Here is a 21,433-nt window from a genome sequence, read left to right on the forward strand (position 1 = left end):
TAACAAACTACAACACCTTTTCACTTACTATCGTCAATTTCAAAACCTTAATCTTGACATTCCGTTCTGTGACGTACCGTTTCGTTGACGACTTGTGTGAATGCCTCCAATTTAAATACCGTGTTCTCTCCCGTTTCGTTTTGTGGAGTGTGAGTCGATTTCTAGGCAATCACGGTGAAGGAGCGAAAGATGATTTTTACTTTACATTCTGAAATATTATAAAATTATTGGTAGTACAGCATTATAAAAAATATAATCTACTCTATCGCTTAGCCCGGTGAAGTTTGAAATAAAACGACAATAGTAAAATCATTGCATACAAGTTGGAATATTCTCGCTGATTCGCTGGTATGTACCAAATTCAGAGAGACTAATGCAATGTGCGTCTCTTCTCAACAGAGGTTTCGTTGTTCTTTGGAGGCACGGGTGAGGTATGGAAAGAGAAGAATTTGTGTGGTATTGGAAAATGTGTTTTAGATCATAAACTTTTAATTTAGTGTTGTTGATTTTAGTTTGTAGTGATATAAGAAAATATTTTTACGGATTTTAAGTAAAGCAAACTTCGCTTTTATTCGTAAGTGTGTTGACATGCTGTGCTGCTTGCCACGTGATTGAAATTTGTACCAAAATTGTCTTTTATATTTCGTAGGTTAGCCCACAATGACGAACTCTAAGGGTTATAGAAGAGGAACGAGAGATTTGTTTTCTCGAAAATTCCGGAGGCATGGTACAATTCCATTATCTACATATTTGGAAGTGTACAAAGTAGGAGATATTGTTGATATTAAGGTGAGTACGGTTTGAAAGAACGTAGAAGCAAGTGTTTTTGTAGTCTAGCGAAACGTCTTCTTTCAGAAATAGATATGTATTAAGCATTGTTTGTATGGATAACAGTCCAGACCTCACCGCGTTTTTCAGATGTGATCTCATGTTAACGAGCTTACATGCTTCACAGAATATTTTTATTACAGGAAGTGTTAAACTGCAATGAATGTGAAATTTGATATTAGTAATTCTATGCTGTACATGTTAACTTCTGTGTGTTGCAGAATTATTGCACGAAAATTTCTGGAAGTATTCCTAATTTCATCTTCAGGCAGAGAGATCAGTTCACATTGCTGTGTAATTTCCTTTTGATAAAGTACTCGATAGTTTATTTGCTGTGTGTGGATTATAAGGTAGCATTTCTCTGTTGAAGTTTGGAAGGGTTTTAGGGAGTGCATCTGAATAGTCTTGTCTTCCACTTCCTTCTTCTACGGTCGACACCATTTGGTATCAACTCGCTATTGGTAACTTCTGTAATTCACCATTCCAGACATTCCCTGAAAAGTGTGCCAAGTTACATGTAATCTAACACTAAGTTCATATTCTCATGCCAAGGCTTTCCAGACAACTGATGTATAACAGCATTATTTGGTTGAATTAGTGTCTCTTTTGACTTGGATACACACAACGTATTGCGTGAAGCCGTACAAAGGTAAACAAGACAACAGCCATTATTCTAGGTACAATGTATGTCATTCTCCACTGACATCAAAGGAACAACACATGGATTTTTAAGTACATATGGTTTTTCCTTATGGAATTAATTCATTGACACATATCTTGTTCAAATGCCAATAATACTAGACATTGAGAAACTGGACATGTTGGACGCTCTCTCTCTGCCAACATGATGAGAGTGAGTTTGAAATGAGAAGTTCAGAATTTTTAATGTTTGGGCTTTTGCTATATTATAGTTCACGGCGTATAGGAAGGCAGCCCTATCGTTTTCTGTGTATCCCCAACCATTAGCTGCTAGCAGCCAATAAGGTTCATTCTCTCTCAAAGTGGTTAGCCCCGTCTTGCAAACTAGACTTTGAGAATCTCTCTCCCATATGCTGCACTATTGCCAAATTTTGCAACAATGCAGATTAATTCACAGAGTGACTGAATTATTCATTCATGATGATGATACTTTTTTATAACTGTGTAGTTGTGAATGTGCATCTGTAAACATTTTATTGGGTTTTCTAAATGACGGCAATGAGCTTGAAGTTCCTCACATGCAACTTTAATTAATTAGCTTGCCTATGAAGTATTGTCTTAGTTGGGTGATTGGATTTGTGGATTCCTGTCAGAAAGGTCACAGTATGTAGTAATTGATGAGAAATTGAGAAAGAAGTGTCATAGGCCTTTTGCTGTTCCTGATCTAATAGACGAATTAGGAAACAGTCTGGGCAGCTGTCTGTATGCAGATGCTGTGACTAGAAGGAATCCTTAAAATTTTGGTTTATAGGCTAAAACACACAGATCAAAAGGTTGTAAATTTATCGAAGCACTTAGGGATTACAATTACGGATAACTTAAATTGCAGCTATGAAATGGATAGTGTTTGGAAAGCAAACCAAAGCTTATGGTTTATTGGTAGCAAACCAAAGATTATGGTTTATTGGTAGAACACGTAGAAAATGCAACATGTCTAATAAAGGCTACTTACACCAAATTTTCCAGCTCTCTTCTGGAATATTGCCATCTGGCGTGGGATCCACAGCAGATAGGATTGATTGAAAAAGTTTAAAGAAAGGCAGCTCATTTTGTATTATCGTGAAATGAGGAGAGGCTTCCACGGGTATGATATGCTAATTCCATCTACATAGGGAGGAATGATTGTCCATAATAAAAATGAGAGATTAGACCTCGCACAGAAAGTGTTTGTTTTTCCTGTGTGCTTGTAGAGTGGAACAGTAGAGAAATAGTGTAAGGGTGGTTTGATGAAACATTTGCGGGGCATTTAATTGTGAATTGCAGAGTAATTGTAGATGTAAATGCTTCACAAGCAGCCGAGTTTTGTGTCTCCCATTTATAACTTCTTAAATGTGAATCTGAAAGCAAGACTTCTATTTTTGAACTTTTGAAAATGCAAGAGTGAACTGCAGACAATTGGGTCAGTAAGATAACTCTGGAGACTAGTAAATAAAATTTTCAGAGCCGTAGGAATCTCAGGAAAATTTGTTTTAGTGTCAGATGGAAAGCATAGAAATCTCAAGAAACCTGCAACACACAGGTTGTTTTGACAATGATATTTTGAAGCACTGCATGTTTAAAATGTATACAAAAGGGAAAGCCCGACATCACAAAAAAACTCATTACAATTATGCCTGAGCAAATTGGCTTCAAATGTAGCAATTCATCAATGCAGTGAATTTTAAGCCATTGGTTTCAAACTTCAATGAAACATGGGTGAATCGGAATCAACCCATGGATACCTATTTGAAAATGAGTGATAGTACTGCAGTTACAAAGTTCCCATAGAAAAAGGCTCTGAGATACTTATGCTGCATGCTGGCTCTTCTATGGATTTGATTCCTGAGAGTAAATTTGGTTTTAGGTGTATGAAAAGTTGTAGTAACTACCATTCGGGAATGACTGCTGTCACTTTCAAGAAGTTCTTCATTGAAAATTCTTCCCATACCTTGTTTCAAAGTCAGTTGTTGTAATTAAAATGCCAGATATTCATTTCTTATAGAGAAAAGACTAAAGTATGAGCACAAGGAAAGGGGATATTGTGCTGTCTGAAAAATATCCTAGACAATGTAAGCCGATTTGTGCAGACCTCCTGCCACTTGTTAATTTATAAAAGTCACACAACAAAATGTACATATTTGACTTTCTTGCATGTGGATGTGGTCACACAGTTTTGCGTTTGCCTACATATCACTGTCCTTATAATCCGATAAAAATAATTTGTGCACGAAAAATTCAGAGTAGGTGTTAGAATCCATGGAGAAGAAATAAAAACTTTGAGGTTCGCCAATGACATTGTAATTCTGTCAGAGACAGCAAAGGACTTGGAAGAGCAGTTTAACGGAATGGACAGTGTCTTGAAAGCAGGATATAAGATGAACATCAACAAAAGCAAAATGAGGATAATGGAATGTAGTCGAATTAAGTCGGGTGATGCTGAGGGAATTAGATTATGAAATGAGACACTTAAGCAGTAAAGTAGGATTGCTATTTGGGGAGCAAAATAACAGATGATGGTCGAAGTAGAGAGGATATAAAATGTAGACTGGCAATGGCAGGGAAAGCGTTTCTGAAGTAGAAAAATTTGTTAACTTTGAGTATAGATTTAAATGTCAGGAAGTCGTTTCTGAAAGTATTTGTATGGCATGTAGCCATGTATGGAAGTGAAACATGGACGATAAATAGTTTAGACAAGAAGAGAATGGCTTTTGAAATGTGGTGCTGAAGACGAATGCCAAGGTTTAGGTGGGTAGATCACATAACTAATGAGGAGTTATTGGATAGAATTGGGGAGGAGTTTGTGGCACAACTTGACAAGGGACCGGTTGGCAGGACATGTTCTGAGGCATCAAGGGATCACAAATTTAGCATTGAAGGATAAAAATCATAGAGGGAGACCAAGAGATTAATACACTAAGCAGATTCAGAAGGATGTAGGTTGCAGTAAGTACTGGGAGATGAAGAAACTTGCACAGGATAGGGTAGTGTGGAGAGCTGCATCAAACCAGTCTCAGGACTGAAGACCACAACAACAGCATAGCTATGTGGGGAATAAACCAAAACATTCAAGATAGACACTGAAATGCTTGTGCAGGAAGCAATAGAAAGCATCCCTCTTCAGTGTGGTCACACTGGGTGCAGCACGCCAAAGAGTTTCAGAAAAAAGACTTTGACAGGAGGGTGAAGATGGATAAAAGCCTTCAACCTATCATCCTATATTTACTATCAAATGGTTCGGACATGGACTCAGATAGCAGGTGGTATTACGGTGTAGATATTGAAACAAAGTAAAGTAATAATCTTTCTTGGTTTCAAAGACTCGTAGTTTAAAATCGTTTCTGTCACCATATCAGTTGCTTGTATAGTACATGAGAACTTCATGGCTTTTATTGATTGGGAATATGTAGCCTATTAATTACTCAGACAATATTTTTCAGCATACTGCACAAGGAGAAATTAAACTTTTCCCAGCATGTTGTATACTCTATTTGCTCGCAAGAATGCGTCTGGATAAATTCTCCAAAACCTCCAATATTTCGGCAAATAAACCCCTGTCATTTACGAGGCATGAATTAGAAAATGCGTTGAAATGAAAGGGAAGGTTAGCTGTGATACCAGTTAGCATTCTGTTGAGCTATTCATAGAAGATGGTTAATTGTTTGCTTGTTCAGTGGTTCATAATGTGTTCTCCCACTGTAATGTCAAATGAATTAGCTTAAACTCCTAATACCTCTTAACATGGAAAAAATAACGTACCGACAATTTTTACGATAGTTGTTCCTGCTAGTCTTTGCCGCTAGTAAGTCTTTTTCTGTGCATACTGATTTACACTGAACTACAGCGAGTCACACACACATATGTGCATTATACACATTTTAAAAAATTATGTAGAGGAGTTCAAGCAGTTATCAAACAAATATAATGATTTTTGTTTGAGTTTGAAGTTTATTTAGCTCTGTATTATATAGTTATATAGCCCAAATTGCAATAAATGGCAATTATTGCAACCATTTTTTTTTAAATTTAGCTGTGTATTATATAGTTTTACGTACGTAGCTCAAATTGCAATAAATGGCACTTAGTGAAACCATTTTTGATGATCTTGTTGTTAGACAATTGTTGTTTTGAGAAGTTGTGCTTGACATCTTCACAAAGCTCCATTAGCTGTTCTCACCTTTTGACGTCACATGGACAGTTGCTGTGGAGTAGTAGATACACCATGAAAATGTGAAATAACATTTCTCTCATGTAGATTACTGATCAAATTCGGTTTTAAAATGTGTTATTCCATTATAGAGTTGAACGTATAGTACAATGTATCAAAGGCAGCAGCAACACAGTTCAGCAATACGGACTTCGTTTGCCTGCACTCTGCCACCATGCATGTGCAGATGTAGTCCCCTCCACACTTTCTTATCGCTGTGCCTCTATGCATGGAAGCATCTTTGTACTTGACGCAGGCTGTAACATTATACTTGACCTGCGTTAACAATATATAGCTGATAAATATGTCGGAGGAGACTTGGTAAGACAGGACGAAAAGTTCTCATTCTGTCCTTTAAGTCTTCCCTGATCCCAGTTCTTGGTGACTTTTCCAAAATCTACCCCTTTTCCTAAACCTCTCCAGTCGCTTTCCTTCTCCATCTGCTGGAAGAAGGAGCCACTGGCTCCGAAAGCTTGCATAGGTGTAACCTTTTGTGTGCATTTTCTGCTGCCACTTGGTGAGTAGGATTTCTGTCTGTCCAATTACATTAAATTGTCAAAAATTGATTTTCTTCCTTATGGCTTGCCAGCCGGTGTGGCCGTGCGGTTCTAGGCGTGTCAGTCTGGAACCGTGAGACCGCTACGGTCGCAGGTTCGAATCCTGCCTCGGGCATGGATGTGTGTTATGTCCTTAGGTTAGTTAGGTTTAAGCAGTTCTAAGTTCTAGGGGACTAATGACCTCAGCTGTTAAGTCCCATAGTGCTCAGAGCCATTTGAACCTTATGGCTTATAAATAGTATCAGTTTGTGACAAAATTGTATGTTACCAAAACCAATGAGATCAAATTTATCATAATGTCCATATAGGAAGTTAATGAGGAAAGTGGTAAATGGCAAGAGTAATTCTGGACTCAAAGAGAGCAAAGGTGTCACAAAGTGTTGCAGGTGAGCAAACAGTAAAGCACGAAATGTGTGTTCAGTGCAAAGGTGTGAAGATTACGAAGGTGCCTGTGCACAGTTAAGACAGTCAGAAAACAGTTGGTATCAGTCACAATACATTTATTTTAGCAAACCTAAATGGACAAAAGCATAATATGAAAGATAGGTGATCCACAAGTTGCAATTAATTTGCATGTTAGCAGCATAATGACATTTCTCATTAACAGCTGTTCATTAGCTGCTTCTTGATGTGGAGACACATTGCCAGTGTGTGCTTTATATTGCAAACAAGTACATATTGTAAAATTTAACTTGAGATTGGAGTATGATATTCTGCATTCCGTTATCAGTTGTGCAGGTATGTCATCCCCTGCCATATAATTGTTGCAGGTCAGTACCCACATGTATTAGTATGAATAGATTCAATCAATTGTAGCTAATCCATACTCTCATGTGGGTTAGATAATTTGATATTAAACATATGCATTATTGTATATTAGCTGTCGTAATGCAGTTTCCATGCTGATAATATAACTGGTCATAACAGATGTGCCACATATTCCTCCTGTTGGAGAGATATGCACTAGATAAGAGGAATTTGAGCTGGACAAATCTGTTGGCCATTAGAGCAACTGTGTTGGTGCTTTTTTCCAGTAATAATCAAGTAATAGGGTGAGCTTTGTTGTGTGTTTCATGTGGATGTTGCTGTTGCTATCATGTCTAGAATTCTTTCCTGCAAATTAATTTGTTCTCTCCTAGTCTGTCATCCCTCTATATTATGATAAAATTCCTTAATTTATGAATGACACCTTTTTTGGTCCTGGCAATGCCAAAAATTTGTCCAGTGCATACCAGCTCCAATAAGTGTCACCAGTTTGGTTGTTCCATGTAAAGTTTACCAATGGCCCTCACCTGACTATCTCAAATTGTAATGAACTTTTGTGCATATTTGTCAATTAGAATTGAACAAGGCTATGCATAAATTCAAGATTTCAAAAGTCTTCCATTGAAGGATGGCGGGAGGGATTTGCAAAGAATTATGAAAGGACTATGCCAGTTTTGGCTGGGTTTAAAATGACCTAAAACTTGGAACACTTAGCAGTGTAAAGGTTATATTTGGATTAGATCTTAAACTTTTTTTGGTTTCATAGCCAAAATTTCAAAGCTGCAAGTTTTCGTACATGAGGTTAAATTTGGGGAATCAGTGATAATTTTTGAATAATTTTGCGACTGCAATAGTTTTTGGCAAAGAAAGTATATCTTCAGTAATTCCACAGTGAAATTACTATCAATTCTACCACAAGCAAATGTGATGACACATATCAGTAGTTAATTTTTTTTTCTCTGTCTAATTGTAAAATTCTCGGGTAATTGCAAGGAGTGGGTATCTGAATTGGTAAAATTTTTATGTATCAGTAGTGGACTTCATGACACTAGCAGAACAAACCATACTGCAAACAATGTGAGATGTTTAATGTGCGAAACTGTGCCTTTTTGAATTACAAATGTATAAGTATCATTTCCGTCAAATACACCCTGTTAGCTTCTGAAACACTGAAATTAAGATGGCTGCTGTCAGCCAACTATAGAGAGCGCAGCAGACACAATCTAGTCAGCCAATTACAACATGAATTTTTGTTATGCACACATTTATTAATGTATGTACGGGGATGTGGTTGGGCTGGTATGTAAGAGTGCTGCTTAACTTGCCGTGGTTGAAGGATTGTTTGCAAGAAACATTTATCACCCCACCCAGACTATCACAATTTCCATGTTGCTATTTTTGAGGGCGTGGTTAGACTGGAACAAGAGCATAGCCGGAATTACGACAAAATGCCTGGTTGTGGTGACAGACTAATCTGTAGCAATGACAAAGGTCTTCGTTAGGTGGGAAGGTAATAGTTTGGTTATAAGTTGGAGCTAATGAATGTGAAACGAAAAGCTCTGGTTTTGGGAACAGACCGACCTGTATGTTAGGTTGGAAGGTAATGGTTTGTGAATTGGTGAAACCAACTAATGTGAAAGTAATGAACTTGATTGTGGTGACAGACTTCTCTTTGCTTGTGGCGCAGCGGGGAAATGTATAATCCCACTCGGTATGAATATTGAGCTACTTTCCCAAATGACACAATTTGCAAGGATGTAGATAGGCAGCAAACCAGGAGCACAGCTTCAGTTTGTGAAGCCAACTTTGTTGTAACCTAGATTATAAATTTGTTCCAGGAAACTCCCAATTTTTAAGCAGTTACAGCATATCCCTAGTAGTGGTCACTCTTTTTTAATCAAATGTCATGTTAGTGTTGGACCAGTGCCGATACCTTATTGAGCACTAATGTGTTGTGCGAAATTTGTGTTTATTCGAAGGCGGGTATCATTATAATTCAATAATGAAAAAAAAGAGCCACAGATGCTTTCTAAGTGAAGTTCCATGTTATAGATAAAGCAAAACTTAATTATGGTTGTGGTTGGTGCAGACAACTTACTACCATGAGCAATGAACTGCCCCTTATGCAACGCACCATATAACTTTCTACCGAACGAAGAGTGCTCAGATCTGTACTTGGTTTGGTAATTTGCAAATGAGAGTCTGAAAAAATCATGGACGTCTACATCTACATAGGTACCCTACAAACCACTGTATGATGCATGGTGGAGGGTACCCTGTACCACTACTTGTCATTTCCACTCCTGTTCCACTCTCAAATGAGGGAGGGAAAAGCGACTGTATGTAAGCCTCCACATGAGCCATAATTTCCCATATCTTTGTGGTGCTTATGTGTGAAATATGTTGGCGACAATGGAATTGCTTGGCAGTCAGCTTCTAATGCTGGTTCTCTAAATTTGCTCAATAGTGTTTCTTGAAAAGAACGTTGCTTTCCCTCCAGGGATTTCCATTTGAGATCCTGAAGCATCTCTGTAACATGTGTTGTTCAAAGTTACAATTTAACAAATCTAGCAGCCCGTCTCTGAATTGCTTTAATGTCTCCCTTCAATCTGCCCTGGTACAGATACCAATCACTCGAGCTATAATCAAGCATCCTACACGCGGTCTCCTTTCCTAAAATTCTCCCAATAAACCGAAGCCGACCACTTGTCTTCCCTACCATAGTTCTCACATGCTCGTTCCACCTCATATCACTTTACAATGTTATGCCTAGATATATAAACAACTTGACTGTGTCAAGCAGAACGCTAGTAAAAATGTATCCGAGCATTACGGTTTGTTCTCCCTACTCATGTGCATTAACTTTACATTTTTCCACATTTAGGGCTAGCTGCCATTCATTTCCAACTGGAAATTTTATCTTAAGTCGTCTTGTATTTTTCCGCAATCACTCAACTTCGATACCTTATCACACATCCCAGAATCACTAGCAAACAAACGTATATATACTGGGTTCTATTATTTAAGAACTCTTTGAGTCACATATCTGAACTTTTTCCATATGCCCATACCTTCATTAATAGCCCGTAATGGGGCGCCAAGTCAGATGCTTTCTGGAAATCTAGAAATATGGAACCTGTCTGTTGGCCTTTATCCATAGTTCTCAATATATCATGTGAGGAAAGGGCAAACTGAGTTTCGCACAAGTGATGCTTTCTAAAACCATAGTGATTTGAAGACATAAGCTTCTTAGTCTCAAGAAAGTGTATTATATTTGAAATGAGAAAATGATAGAGGATTCTGCAGCAAATAGGAGTTAGGGATGTCAGTGGCGTAGTGTGGTTGTAAAGGTTGGTGAGACTGTGCAGTTGTTATAGGGAGACAAAATAATACCATAAACAGTAAATATCTAAAAACAAAGATGATGTGACTTACCAAATGAAAGTGCTGGCAGGTCGACAGACACACAAACATACACACAAAATTCAAGCTTTCGCAACAAACTGTTGCCTCATCAGGAAAGAGGGAAAGACGAAAGGATGTGGGTTTTAAGGGAGAGGGTAAGGAGTCATTCCAATCCCGGGAGCGGAAAGACTTACCTTAGAGGGAAAAAAGGACGGGTATACACTCGCGCGCGCGCGCGCACACACACACATCCATCCACACATATACAGACATATTTAAAGACAAAGAGTTTGGGCAGAGATGTCAGTCGAGGCAGAAGTGCAGAGGCAAAGATGTTGTTGAATGACAGGCACTTTCATTTGGTAAGTCACATCATCTTTGTTTTTAAATATACAGGGTGATTCAAAAAGAATACCACAACTTTAGGAATTTAAAACCCTGCAACGACAAAAGGCAGAGCTAAGCACTATCTGTCGGCGAATTAAGGGAGCTATAAAGTTTCATTTAGTTGTGCATTTGTTTGCTTGAGGCGCTGTTGACTAGGCATCAGCATCAGTTGATGCTAAGATGGCGACCGCTCAACAGAAAGCTTTTTGTGTTATTGAGTACGGCAGAAGTGAATCAACCACAGTTGTTCAGCGTGCATTTCGAACGAAGTATGGTGTTAAACCTCCTGATAGGTGTATTAAATGTTGGTATAAACAGTTTACAGAGAATGGGTGTTTGTGCAAGGGGAAAAGTTCTGGACGGCCGAGAACGAGTGATGAAAATGTAGCACACATCCAGCAAGCATTTGTTGGCAGCCCAGGAAAATCGACTCGCAGAGCTAGCAGAGAGCTGCAAATTCCACAATCAACTGTATGGAGAGTCCTACGAAAAAGGTTAGTTATGAAACCTGAACGTCAACTACCCGAGGCGATGGATCGGCCGCCAGGCAGCCCGTGACAGAGCACTTCATCACTGGCCTCCAAGAAGCCCTGATCTTACCCCCTGCGATTTTTTCTTATGGGGGTATGTTAAGGATATGGTGTTTCGGCCACCTCTCCCAGCCACCATTGATGATTTGAAATGAGAAATAACAGCAGCTATCCAAACTGTTACGCCTGATATACTACAGAGAGTGTGGAACGAGTTGGAGTATCGGGTTGATATTGCTAGAGTGTCTGGAGGGGGCCATATTGAACATCTCTGAACTTGTTTTTGAGTGAAAAAAACCTTTTTAAATACTCTTTGTAATGATGCATAACAGAAGGTTATATTATGTTTCTTTCATTAAATACACATTTTTAAAGTTGTGGTATTCTTTTTGAATCACCCTGTATATTTCCTACATGGAATGTTTCCCTCTATTATAACTATAAACAGTAATTTAAACAAATGAAACAAAATGCATCAAACTACTACTACTACTACTACTACTACTACTACTACTACTACTGCCACCAATTGTTCAAGAAACGATGACAATTTTGGAGAACTCCAGCATTGAGAGAGAAGAAGCACTTATATTTTCTTGTACCCAAGTGCCATGCGCCTGTCTTTTCTTTCCACAAATAAGTCTGTAACTCTGTCTACAAAGATCTGATCACTGGATAGCTCACCAAGTAGTGTCTTTTCTATTGCTAACATGCTCAAACACGACATCCGGGTGGTGGACATTGAATACCTAAAATAATTCTTCACTCGTTTAGGAGTACTCATTCTTTGTCCACTGCTTGCTGTAGTTGTGGATAGGGTCAAAACCAAGTGCAGGAACTTCGTTGTTTTTTCATAAACAGTCTAAATCATTGTTCACAATGTACTTCAAGAAGATCCTTGGAAATCATTGTTTTTTCTCATCGCCGTATATGTTACACAGTTCAAATTCAAGTTGTTCTTGTTTGAAATAGGGTACTCTTCTAATAACTGAACCAGTTTCAACTTTGGAAATAATTTTTGACAATTCGGGAAATACTTTTCGTTCAGAAATTCAACAAACTGAATTTGGGGAAAGTCTTGAAATCTTCTTTCCATCTGAACTATTTGCAGATCCAGTATCTTGTAAGTTAGTGCCCTCAGAGATGTCTTTTGACTGTCACAGAATGATAAGTTGCCATTCAAACACAAGCTGTATTTAATGCATTCATCAACAAATGTTTCCCTTTTTAATTGTCGTAAGTTTCTCAAAACAGTTATTTCGTCGTGGCAACCAGTTATACTGACAGTTTTTGACTGAAGAACATTAAAGAAATGATCAACATAAACAAAGCACAATTGGTAGAAGCGAAGCAAGTAGACAAACGTAGGATCATCCATCTGTCGTTTCATTCCCACAGCACATGTCAAAGATTCTGGGTCCCACTGAGAGTTTGTATCATCAATTATACAACGAAAAACACTATATAGCTCTGAGAAGTGACTAGATGTTGTTGAAAATGCCCTGGAATGAAATTTCCAGCAAGTATTGCTTGCATGTGGCAGTTTAAATCCTTTCTCAGTTAGCAATACAGTTTGTTTTGATGATTTGCTGAAAAATGAATGGAATGCAGCAAGATCAATTACAAACATGCATACGTGTCTTATGACTGTGGAGGCATGTAACAGTACCAAATTCAGTTGGTGTGCGTAACAATGAATAAACGGCGCGTAGGGGCAGAACTGCTTCACCAATTGTTGTAGTTCTCTTTCTCTGCCTGCCATTACTTAAATGCCATCGTATGTTTGACTAACCACTTTTCCTTCCACATTCCATTCCTTCAATACTGCATGAATAATGTTTGACAAACCTTCAGCAGTTTTATCTCCAGAAACATTGTAAAATCCAACAAATCTTTCCTAAATTTTCTCTGCAATACAGTATTTGAATATTATACTCATTTGACTCTTGCATTATACGGTTAATTGTTTCATCAGCCTGAACTGAAATGAAATTGCAGTTCTGAATATCAGCTTTTGTTTTCTCATTAACTGTCAGAGTTATCATTTCTATTACATTGTTCTGTATATCTGAAGAAGTGCCCTTAAAGGTTGAAGATGACAGATGGTCTCGGATTAACTGGTCTCCTTGAGTTAGTAAATCCAACAAATCCAGATACCTTATTTACTCGAATCTTAGCCGCACTCGAATCTAAACCACGCCTGAAAAATGAGACTCGAAATCAAGGGGGGGGGGAAAAATTTCCCTAATCTAAGCCGCACCTGAAATTTGAGACTCGAAATTCAAGGGGAGAGAAAAGTTTTAGGCCGCACCTCCAAATCAAAACAAATTTGGTCCATTGTAATATGAGACACAATTAGGTCGAATGAATGATAAGCTACAGTAGTTTGGTTCGAATCGTAAGCTTAGCAGTTAAGCTTTACCTGGTAGCCATTGCTATGCGTCGGGCGCTCCGCCCGTATTTATACGGGTACCCTTCCTTTTGCACATGCTTTGTCTGGTTTGAAATGATTGCTTATTTTTCTTTGATCTGATGAGTCCGCTCTCTTTGTTACAGGTGTTTACGTCACTCTAAGCTGAAAATGCAGTACTGTACTGTGTCATGCATTGTTTGTCGCATTCTGGTAATGAGTGTTTACGACCTGTCGCCGCTTGCAGCGTGGCTTGCTTTTGTGCGTGCTACCACCGTTTACAATATTTTAAAAAAAGAGAGGAATCATCTCGTTAGCGAAACAATGGCAAGAGACTGCTATTTGTTGTTACTTATACTGTTGCTTTCTTTGATAATGATCAACAAGAACCAAATAAGACTGTGTACGATAGAAGATGTTCTGAACGAGAGTTTAGCGAAAAATTTTCTTCGTTTGAAAATCTTTGCAGACGCCTCTTTAGTACATTACATTTTGCACAGAAATTAGAGTAATCTTAGATTTAAAAATCTAGTCGATTGCCGTGCTTCATTTCTGACTAACACTATTAGGCGTAAGAATAATACGAATATAAACATGACATGATATGTATATTCTTCCCCTTTGCTGTTGTCTCACTCTAGTTTCGTAGTTTATTAGGCAGACAGGATTTAAATGAGAGCAGCAATCACGAAAGAATACATGGCAAAATGTTTATATTTATATTATTCTTATGGTGAAGAGAATACTGCATGTGGTTCACAATTCATAAGTTCCTATTAGCAACCATCTCTTCTCACAGGTAGGAAATAATTCAGAATGTAGAGTTGGCCATATTGAGAAACATCCCAAACAGTCTTGCCAGTCGGATTTTCGTAGTACATTGAAATTCCGCTACATTCGAAGATGAACAATACGGGATTTGTATTTACTTCGTTGGATAGTGTATGAAAATGCAGTGGTCAAAACTTGGGGTGGAGAAAAAAGCTTCTCTCTCTCTCTCTGTCTCTGTCTCTCTCTCTCTCTCTCTCTCTCTCTCTCTCTCTCTCTCTCTCTTTCTTTTTTTCTTTTTGCGGACGCAGAGGTTTTGGCGCCAGTATTTATCTTTGTGTCTGCAACGCATGCCTGTGTAGTGCTACATATGTTAGACGTCAGAAATTAGTTGTGGCGGCACCTACCAACATTTTTCAGAACTTCCGCTTACTTTCCACTCGATTCTAAGCCGCAGGCGGTTTTTTGGATCAGAAAAACCAGAAAAAAGTGCGGCTTAGATTCAAGTAAATACGGTAGTTACCTTTGTTGCTGGAGGATTTGTCTTCTCGATGGCCACGAAAGGCTAGTTCTTATTTACAAAGAAATAAAATTGCCGGAATAAGACAAGCCAATACTCTCCTGTTGGATGTAACTTGTTCTTTGTATTTTATTGCTGTCAGATGAGCAGCTTCAGAAAGGGCATGCTCAATTCTACTTTTGCCCAATAACTGAAATGATTCTTCATTCTGCAGGTGGAGTTGTGGTATCTGATGCTTTTGTGCTTTCCTGTCGAAGTTCTTTATTGTACAAATGTCCTCATTGCACCATTCCTTATCACCACCAAACAGAAGACATTTAATATAACAATGTAATCTGTTGTTAACTGCATTCACAGTCAGCCAAGTATACTTTTCGTACCAGGCTGTATGAAAAGTGAGTTTTTGTTTGGCTTCACTTAAAACTACACTGCGTATAGGAGTAGGTCATTTGTCCTTCAATTCACACTTTTTCATACGTTAATGTAGGGAAAGGCATTTTTAATAAAAATTCTGTAAGGTGTTCAGTTGCTGGCTCACTCATGTTGGCGACACAACACAAATGTGCACTAAAATCACACAAAGAATGACTGAACACAAACCGTGTGACTTCACTTTCATGCAGTGTACAAGCCTTCATAGAAGAGGGGAAGGGGAGGAGCCAAGAATGCCACTAAAGTGCTGGTGCACACAGCCAACTAAGGGAATGGAGGCAGAGACTGAGAGCAGTCTAGTTTCAAGCAGACAAATACACCAATACTCAAGGTGTGGCACGGCCTACAAAACTGATGTCTTCGCACATTAATCAGAAAGTGTGTCTCCCCTCATGCTACGCCACTGAGGAATATTGATCCGTATAATTTTTGCATATTCGTTCTTTTACCTTTCTTATATATTGGAGTCACCTGTGCTTTCTCCAATTGCTAGGGACTTTGTGCTGGGTGAGTGATTCACAATAAATGCAAGCCAGGTAAGAGGCCAATGCTGTAGAGTACTCTTTGTAAAATTGAACTGGATTTCATCTGGACCTGGTGATTTATTTGTTTTCTGATCTTTCAGTTGTTTCTCTGTGCCAGGTATGCTTATTTCTATGTTGTCCATAAGAGCGTCTGCCCCATTGTCAAATGACGGTATGTTTGTACGATTCTCCTGTGTGAAAGATTTGTGGAATGTGAAATTTAAAACTTTGTTTTTCATTTTGCTATCTTCAGCTGCTACGTCAGACTGCAAGGGACTGAATGAAAGCTTTAGATCCACTTAATGATTTTACATACGACCAGAATTTTCTCGAGTCCTCTGCCAGATCTTTTGGTAGGGTGTGACGATGGTCATTGTTGTATGCTTCGTGCATAGATATTTTTACATACGTAAGAATCTCTACTAACCTTTGCTTGTCATTTGTGCTTCCCCTTTAGAACCTAGGGTGCAACAGCCTCTGCTTCCTCAGCAACTGCCAAATTTTGTTGTTAAACCATGGTGGTTCTTTCCCATCCTTTATCCACTCACTAGGCACGTAAGTCTCCAGACCATGGTTTAGAATGTGCTTAAACTTTTCCCATAAGTGCACTACATCCATCTTACTGGAACTAAGTGAAGACAGTTCACTAAGTGAGACGTTAATAACTGCTTATCTGACCTATCTAGCAGAAACTATCTCCTAGCCTTCTTGACTGATTTATTATCTTTCATAATCGTAGTTGCTATAATGACATGATCGCTAATTCCCATTTTTGTACTGACATGGCCAATAAGGTCGGGCCTACTTGTAGCCACAAGTCTAAGACATTTCCATTGTGTATGGGCTGCCAAGCTAACTGCTAAAGATGATTTTCAGAAAATTTGTTGGAAAGTACATAGTATGACAGTCTACCTCCTGCAAGGACTCCATAGACATCCCAGTCTATACTTGGTAGGTTAAAGTTGCTTCCAACTAGTAAAGCACGATCTGGGTATTTCTGTGCTATAGACCATAGACTTTCTTTGAATGACTCTAGAACTGGCACAGTGGAATTGGGTGGCCTGTAAAAAATCCGACAGCTAACTTACACCTGTCATACGTGATCAGATGACTACATTGTCACACTCAATTTTGATCTCAATAAAGAAAACATTTTTGTCAACACTTCTACTCCTGTGGCTTCTAATCTGTCTTTCCGATATACATTCCATGACTCGCTAAATATCTCGGTGCTTTCTATTTCAGGTTTCAGCCAGTTCTCGGTCCTTAGAATAGTTTGAGTGCGAGAACTTTCATGGAGGACAGTAAATTCAGGGAATTCTGTGCCATGTGGGTCTCCATGTGTTATCCGAAGACAGTGAGACTTGTTGCAAATTTTGGCAAATGTTAGGGGGACTAGGAGTTGTCTTTGAAATAGACAAGGTGAAATTTAGGAAAAGGGAACCTGGCAAAGGCCATGCAATTGTCAGAAATCGTGTATTGTGGAATTCAGTGAGGGTCAAAAAATACATCTGTGAGCCCATTGAATATTAGACAAAGGAAATCTTGATACAAATACCTGAAGGGTGGCAGTCATTAGCAACTGCTTCCGTTCTGACAACACTGGAGGTTTCCAGCATCTTAAGAGTGAACCATAGTTTGAAGTTTGCAGACAAACATCTTTTAAAATTTTGTGGGTTATCTGACTGAAGATATCTGTCAAAGGTATGTGAGGGCATCTCTTTGCTTGGTACTGTACACTTTATTACTTTAGGGGCATCCATGTTAATTCTGTTTCATACTCAGTATTTTGATTCTGTGCTCTTGATTATCTGACAAAAGCACTATGCAACCTAGATTCAAGTTTGTAAAGCTATCATGCCATACTTGGTGATTTTGTGTTTATACTTGCGTATTTCAGAGAGTGTTTAAATGATACAGTGTATGGGGAAAGATTCCCTTTTTTCAGTTTGTTGTGTTACAGTGGAAGAAGTCGGATACCTGTATATAAAAATGCTATTCTGAATTATTTGGTTGGTGGCCTGTATGCCTATGATTTTAGTGTGTTCACTCTTTGCAGAATGGATAGACTACACTTCATCAAAGTAACACTAGTCTTCGTTACTTTTTCGAGGTTGCGTACATATCACCAGAGGAGTGAAAAAGCTTTCATACTCAAACCAGAAGCAGGGAAAAATTATTTTACAGTGCTGTTTGATCGGTGATGCTATCAACAAGATAACTATTTATCACAATGCAACCACTGCAAATTTTGACGAATTATAGGAAACTATGTAGATATGATTTTGACGAGAAATGTTCTTGTTGCCTTCTACACTTGACCTACTTGATGGCAAACTATGACCTTCCAACCAAAGTTAGACATCTTTAGGGTAATGCTACATTATTAGTCTCCCACCATGACCTTTGTTTCTGATAAATATTGCCAATGTAGATGTCTGGTCAAAGCAGAGCAGTCATATTAAAACTTCACTACAACCCCAAATCCTTGTACACTTGTTGACAGATATGTCTGTATACACAGTAATAAAAACTGTAGCACATGTAACTCGATTTGTCATGAGGCATAGCATTATGAAATGACCTAGTATGTTAAAGATGATTGTTGGATACAAATGAAAGGCAGCACAGCTTATGAATATATAATATCATAGTGTAGTGTATAATGATATTTGGCATTTATTTCGAAAGAGATTGATTCAAATCGCCATCTGCTCAACGTGATTATATTTTTTTGACTTCCCTTGTCACTTCTAGTACTATGGTTGGTTCATTCACCAAATTGTTAAGTGAATTCCTACTGTCCATACCCAGCTAAACTAGAGTGAGATTCGTTAATGATTGTTTCTTAATTATAGTCTTCCATTTTCAGGGAAATGGTGCAGTGCAGAAAGGTATGCCATACAAGTATTACCATGGCAAAACTGGCCGCGTTTTTAATGTGACACCCCATGCACTTGGTGTTATTGTCAATAAGCGAGTACGTGGCAAGATTATTCCTAAAAGGTGAGTACTTTTAATATTTTGTTGTTTGTTTCATGAACAATATTGTATTTATTGCGTTATCCAAATTACTCATTCAAATTTGTGAATGTTACCCTTACAGTCAGGGGATCGAAGATTGTCTTAAATTGGTAACGCCACAATTTCAGAATTTTTTTGTAGTTTTGCACTGAAGGTTGAATCTTTTCGGACTTATTCCTTGCTGTATGGTATGGTATTATCTGATCTTTTTTTCTTTTGGTTCCATAACAGCAGCTTATACATAACAGGGAAGTACCATGTGCTCAGTTTGAATGTGTTTCAAGACCTATGGTTCATGGCAGTACATTAACAAGTTATACATGTTATACATCTCAGTGTCTTAGGTTTGTGTTAAGTGTTGAATGTTTAACATAAAACTGTTGCAACCAAAATATTTTTTTAATGTCAAAAGAATTACATGTTAAAACAAAGTGTGTGTAAAAATACTGTAATTTTGATCTTGTCAAATTCTATTACAGAAGAGTAATTATATTCAAGGCACAAAGGACTTGATGACATTAGTGGCCAGTGGGCATTGATTAAATTAATGGTGAAAGTTGAAAATTTGTGCCTGACCAGGATTCGAACACAGGTCTCTTGCTTTCTAAGCAGATGGACTGACCACTATGCCATCTGGACATAGTGGTCACTGGGGCTGTATGGGCTACCCTATCATGCCCCCTGTCAGACCCAAATTAATGTAGTGCCCCTTGCCCATTATCCTCATTATTGCCGTACTGAAGGTAATGGGCAGGAGGCACTACATTAAAATTGTGCGGATAAGTTGAGAATTTGGATCAGATTGGAGGCATACATGGGAAGCTCGTAAAGTTCAGATTACCACAGTGTCCGAATGGCTGGTCAGCACCTCTGTCTAGTAAGTAGGAGACTTGGGTTTGAATCCCAGTCCAGAACAAATTTTCAACTTACCCCTTTGATTTCATCAGTGCAAACTGTCAGCAGTTCCTTTATCTGTCGATTGACTCATAATGGCTGTGGGTTCAAAATTGTCTGTTCTTTGACACACATCGGAAAAAATACACACCACATATGTAATTAGATTTCCTGCTAAAGTTTACTCTTGTGGTTACATTTTGAACATTGCACAGCCATATGGAGTATTTTGTGGGAGGAGAGGGAAACATGCTGTTTGATGTGAAGTTGCTATAATCCGTTGTATTTGTTTGGCTATTTTAATTCAAATATAAATAGGTGTGCATTCTTTTTGTCATGTCCTGCATTTCTGGCATTGTTGATGTAGGACCTGCAGAGTTGACTTCAGTTTCAGATCGGTCATTGTCTATCTTGATGCAATTTTTTGCACTCCGAACAATCTCAGTGATTATTCAGTTTCTTCCGGCGTATTTCTTGCTCGAACAGGAGTCACAATGGGGAGCCCACTCTCACCTGTGGTCGCAAATTTCTATATGGAGTACTTCAAGGAGGAAGCTTTGGCATCATCCAAATGGAAACCTACTTGTTATGTGGATGAGATGTTCGTGATCTGACCCCATGGAAGGGACAAGCTCCTCGACTTCCTTACACACCTGAACTCCATAATCTGAACATCAAATTCACTATTTAGACTGAAGCAGAAGGAAGATTACGTCATGGTCAAAAGAAGAGTGGACGGCACCTTTGCCCATGGGGTGTACGGGAAGAAAACGCACACCGACATGAATTTGCATGCGGATAGCTGCCACCACCCTGTGCAGAGGAATGGGGTGCTAAAGACACTGGTGCACAGGGCACACACCACTCTGACGCAGAGAGTCTGCCCCAAGAGCTGGAACACCTCAGAACTGTATTCTGGAAAAACAGATACTCGGAATGGCAGATCAGACACGCCCCCCCCCCCCCCCCCCCCCAACCTCTACACAACGTATGGAGATGGAGGAAGTCACGGAGAGAGAGAGAGCGCCACTACCTATATACCATGTACTGGCGCGCTATCGGGGAAAATAGCAAAAATATTGAGGAAACACCGAGTAGTAACTGTCTTTTGCCCACCAAATAAAACGCGAGCATTATCGGGAAGTGTCAAAGACAATCTCTGTTTGCGGAAGGCCGGCATATACCAGATTCCTTGTCAATGTGGGAAGACATATTGGACAGACAGTGCGCGCATTATCAAAGATCGTTGCCGAGAACATCAGAGGCACAGTTGACTTGGGTACCCCAACAAGTCGGCAGTTGCAGAGCACTGTTTGTCCGAAAATCACAAAATGGACTACCAGCATACCAGGGTTGTGGCACAGACATCTAAATACTGGGACAGCATCATTATAGAGGCGATCGAAATTCGTACCAGTAATGGACTCATCAACCGAGATTGCGGCTACAACCTCAGCAGGGCATGGGAACCAGCATTGAGTTTAATTAAAACGGTGCTCAGCAGAGG

At 38.8% G+C, this 21,433-nt stretch overlaps 1 protein-coding gene across 2 annotated transcripts in view; it reads left to right on the plus strand.

Annotated features, from left to right (window-relative positions):
- Nucleotides 1–355: 355 nt before the first annotated feature.
- Nucleotides 356–21,433, plus strand: part of LOC126412370 (60S ribosomal protein L21) — a 28,688-nt gene continuing 7,610 nt past the window's right edge. Inside the window, exons 1-3 of one of the 2 annotated variants that reach the window (XM_050081938.1) lie at nucleotides 356–431; nucleotides 650–789; nucleotides 18,881–19,014. In XM_050081938.1, coding sequence (XP_049937895.1) covers nucleotides 661–789; nucleotides 18,881–19,014 — 263 coding nt within the window. In that variant the 5' untranslated portion in view covers nucleotides 356–431; nucleotides 650–660. The other variant, XM_050081939.1, reaches the window with a different exon arrangement.

This window comes from Schistocerca serialis, chromosome 7 (genome assembly GCF_023864345.2).
Source record: "Schistocerca serialis cubense isolate TAMUIC-IGC-003099 chromosome 7, iqSchSeri2.2, whole genome shotgun sequence".
Classification (NCBI taxonomy): domain Eukaryota; kingdom Metazoa; phylum Arthropoda; class Insecta; order Orthoptera; family Acrididae; genus Schistocerca; species Schistocerca serialis.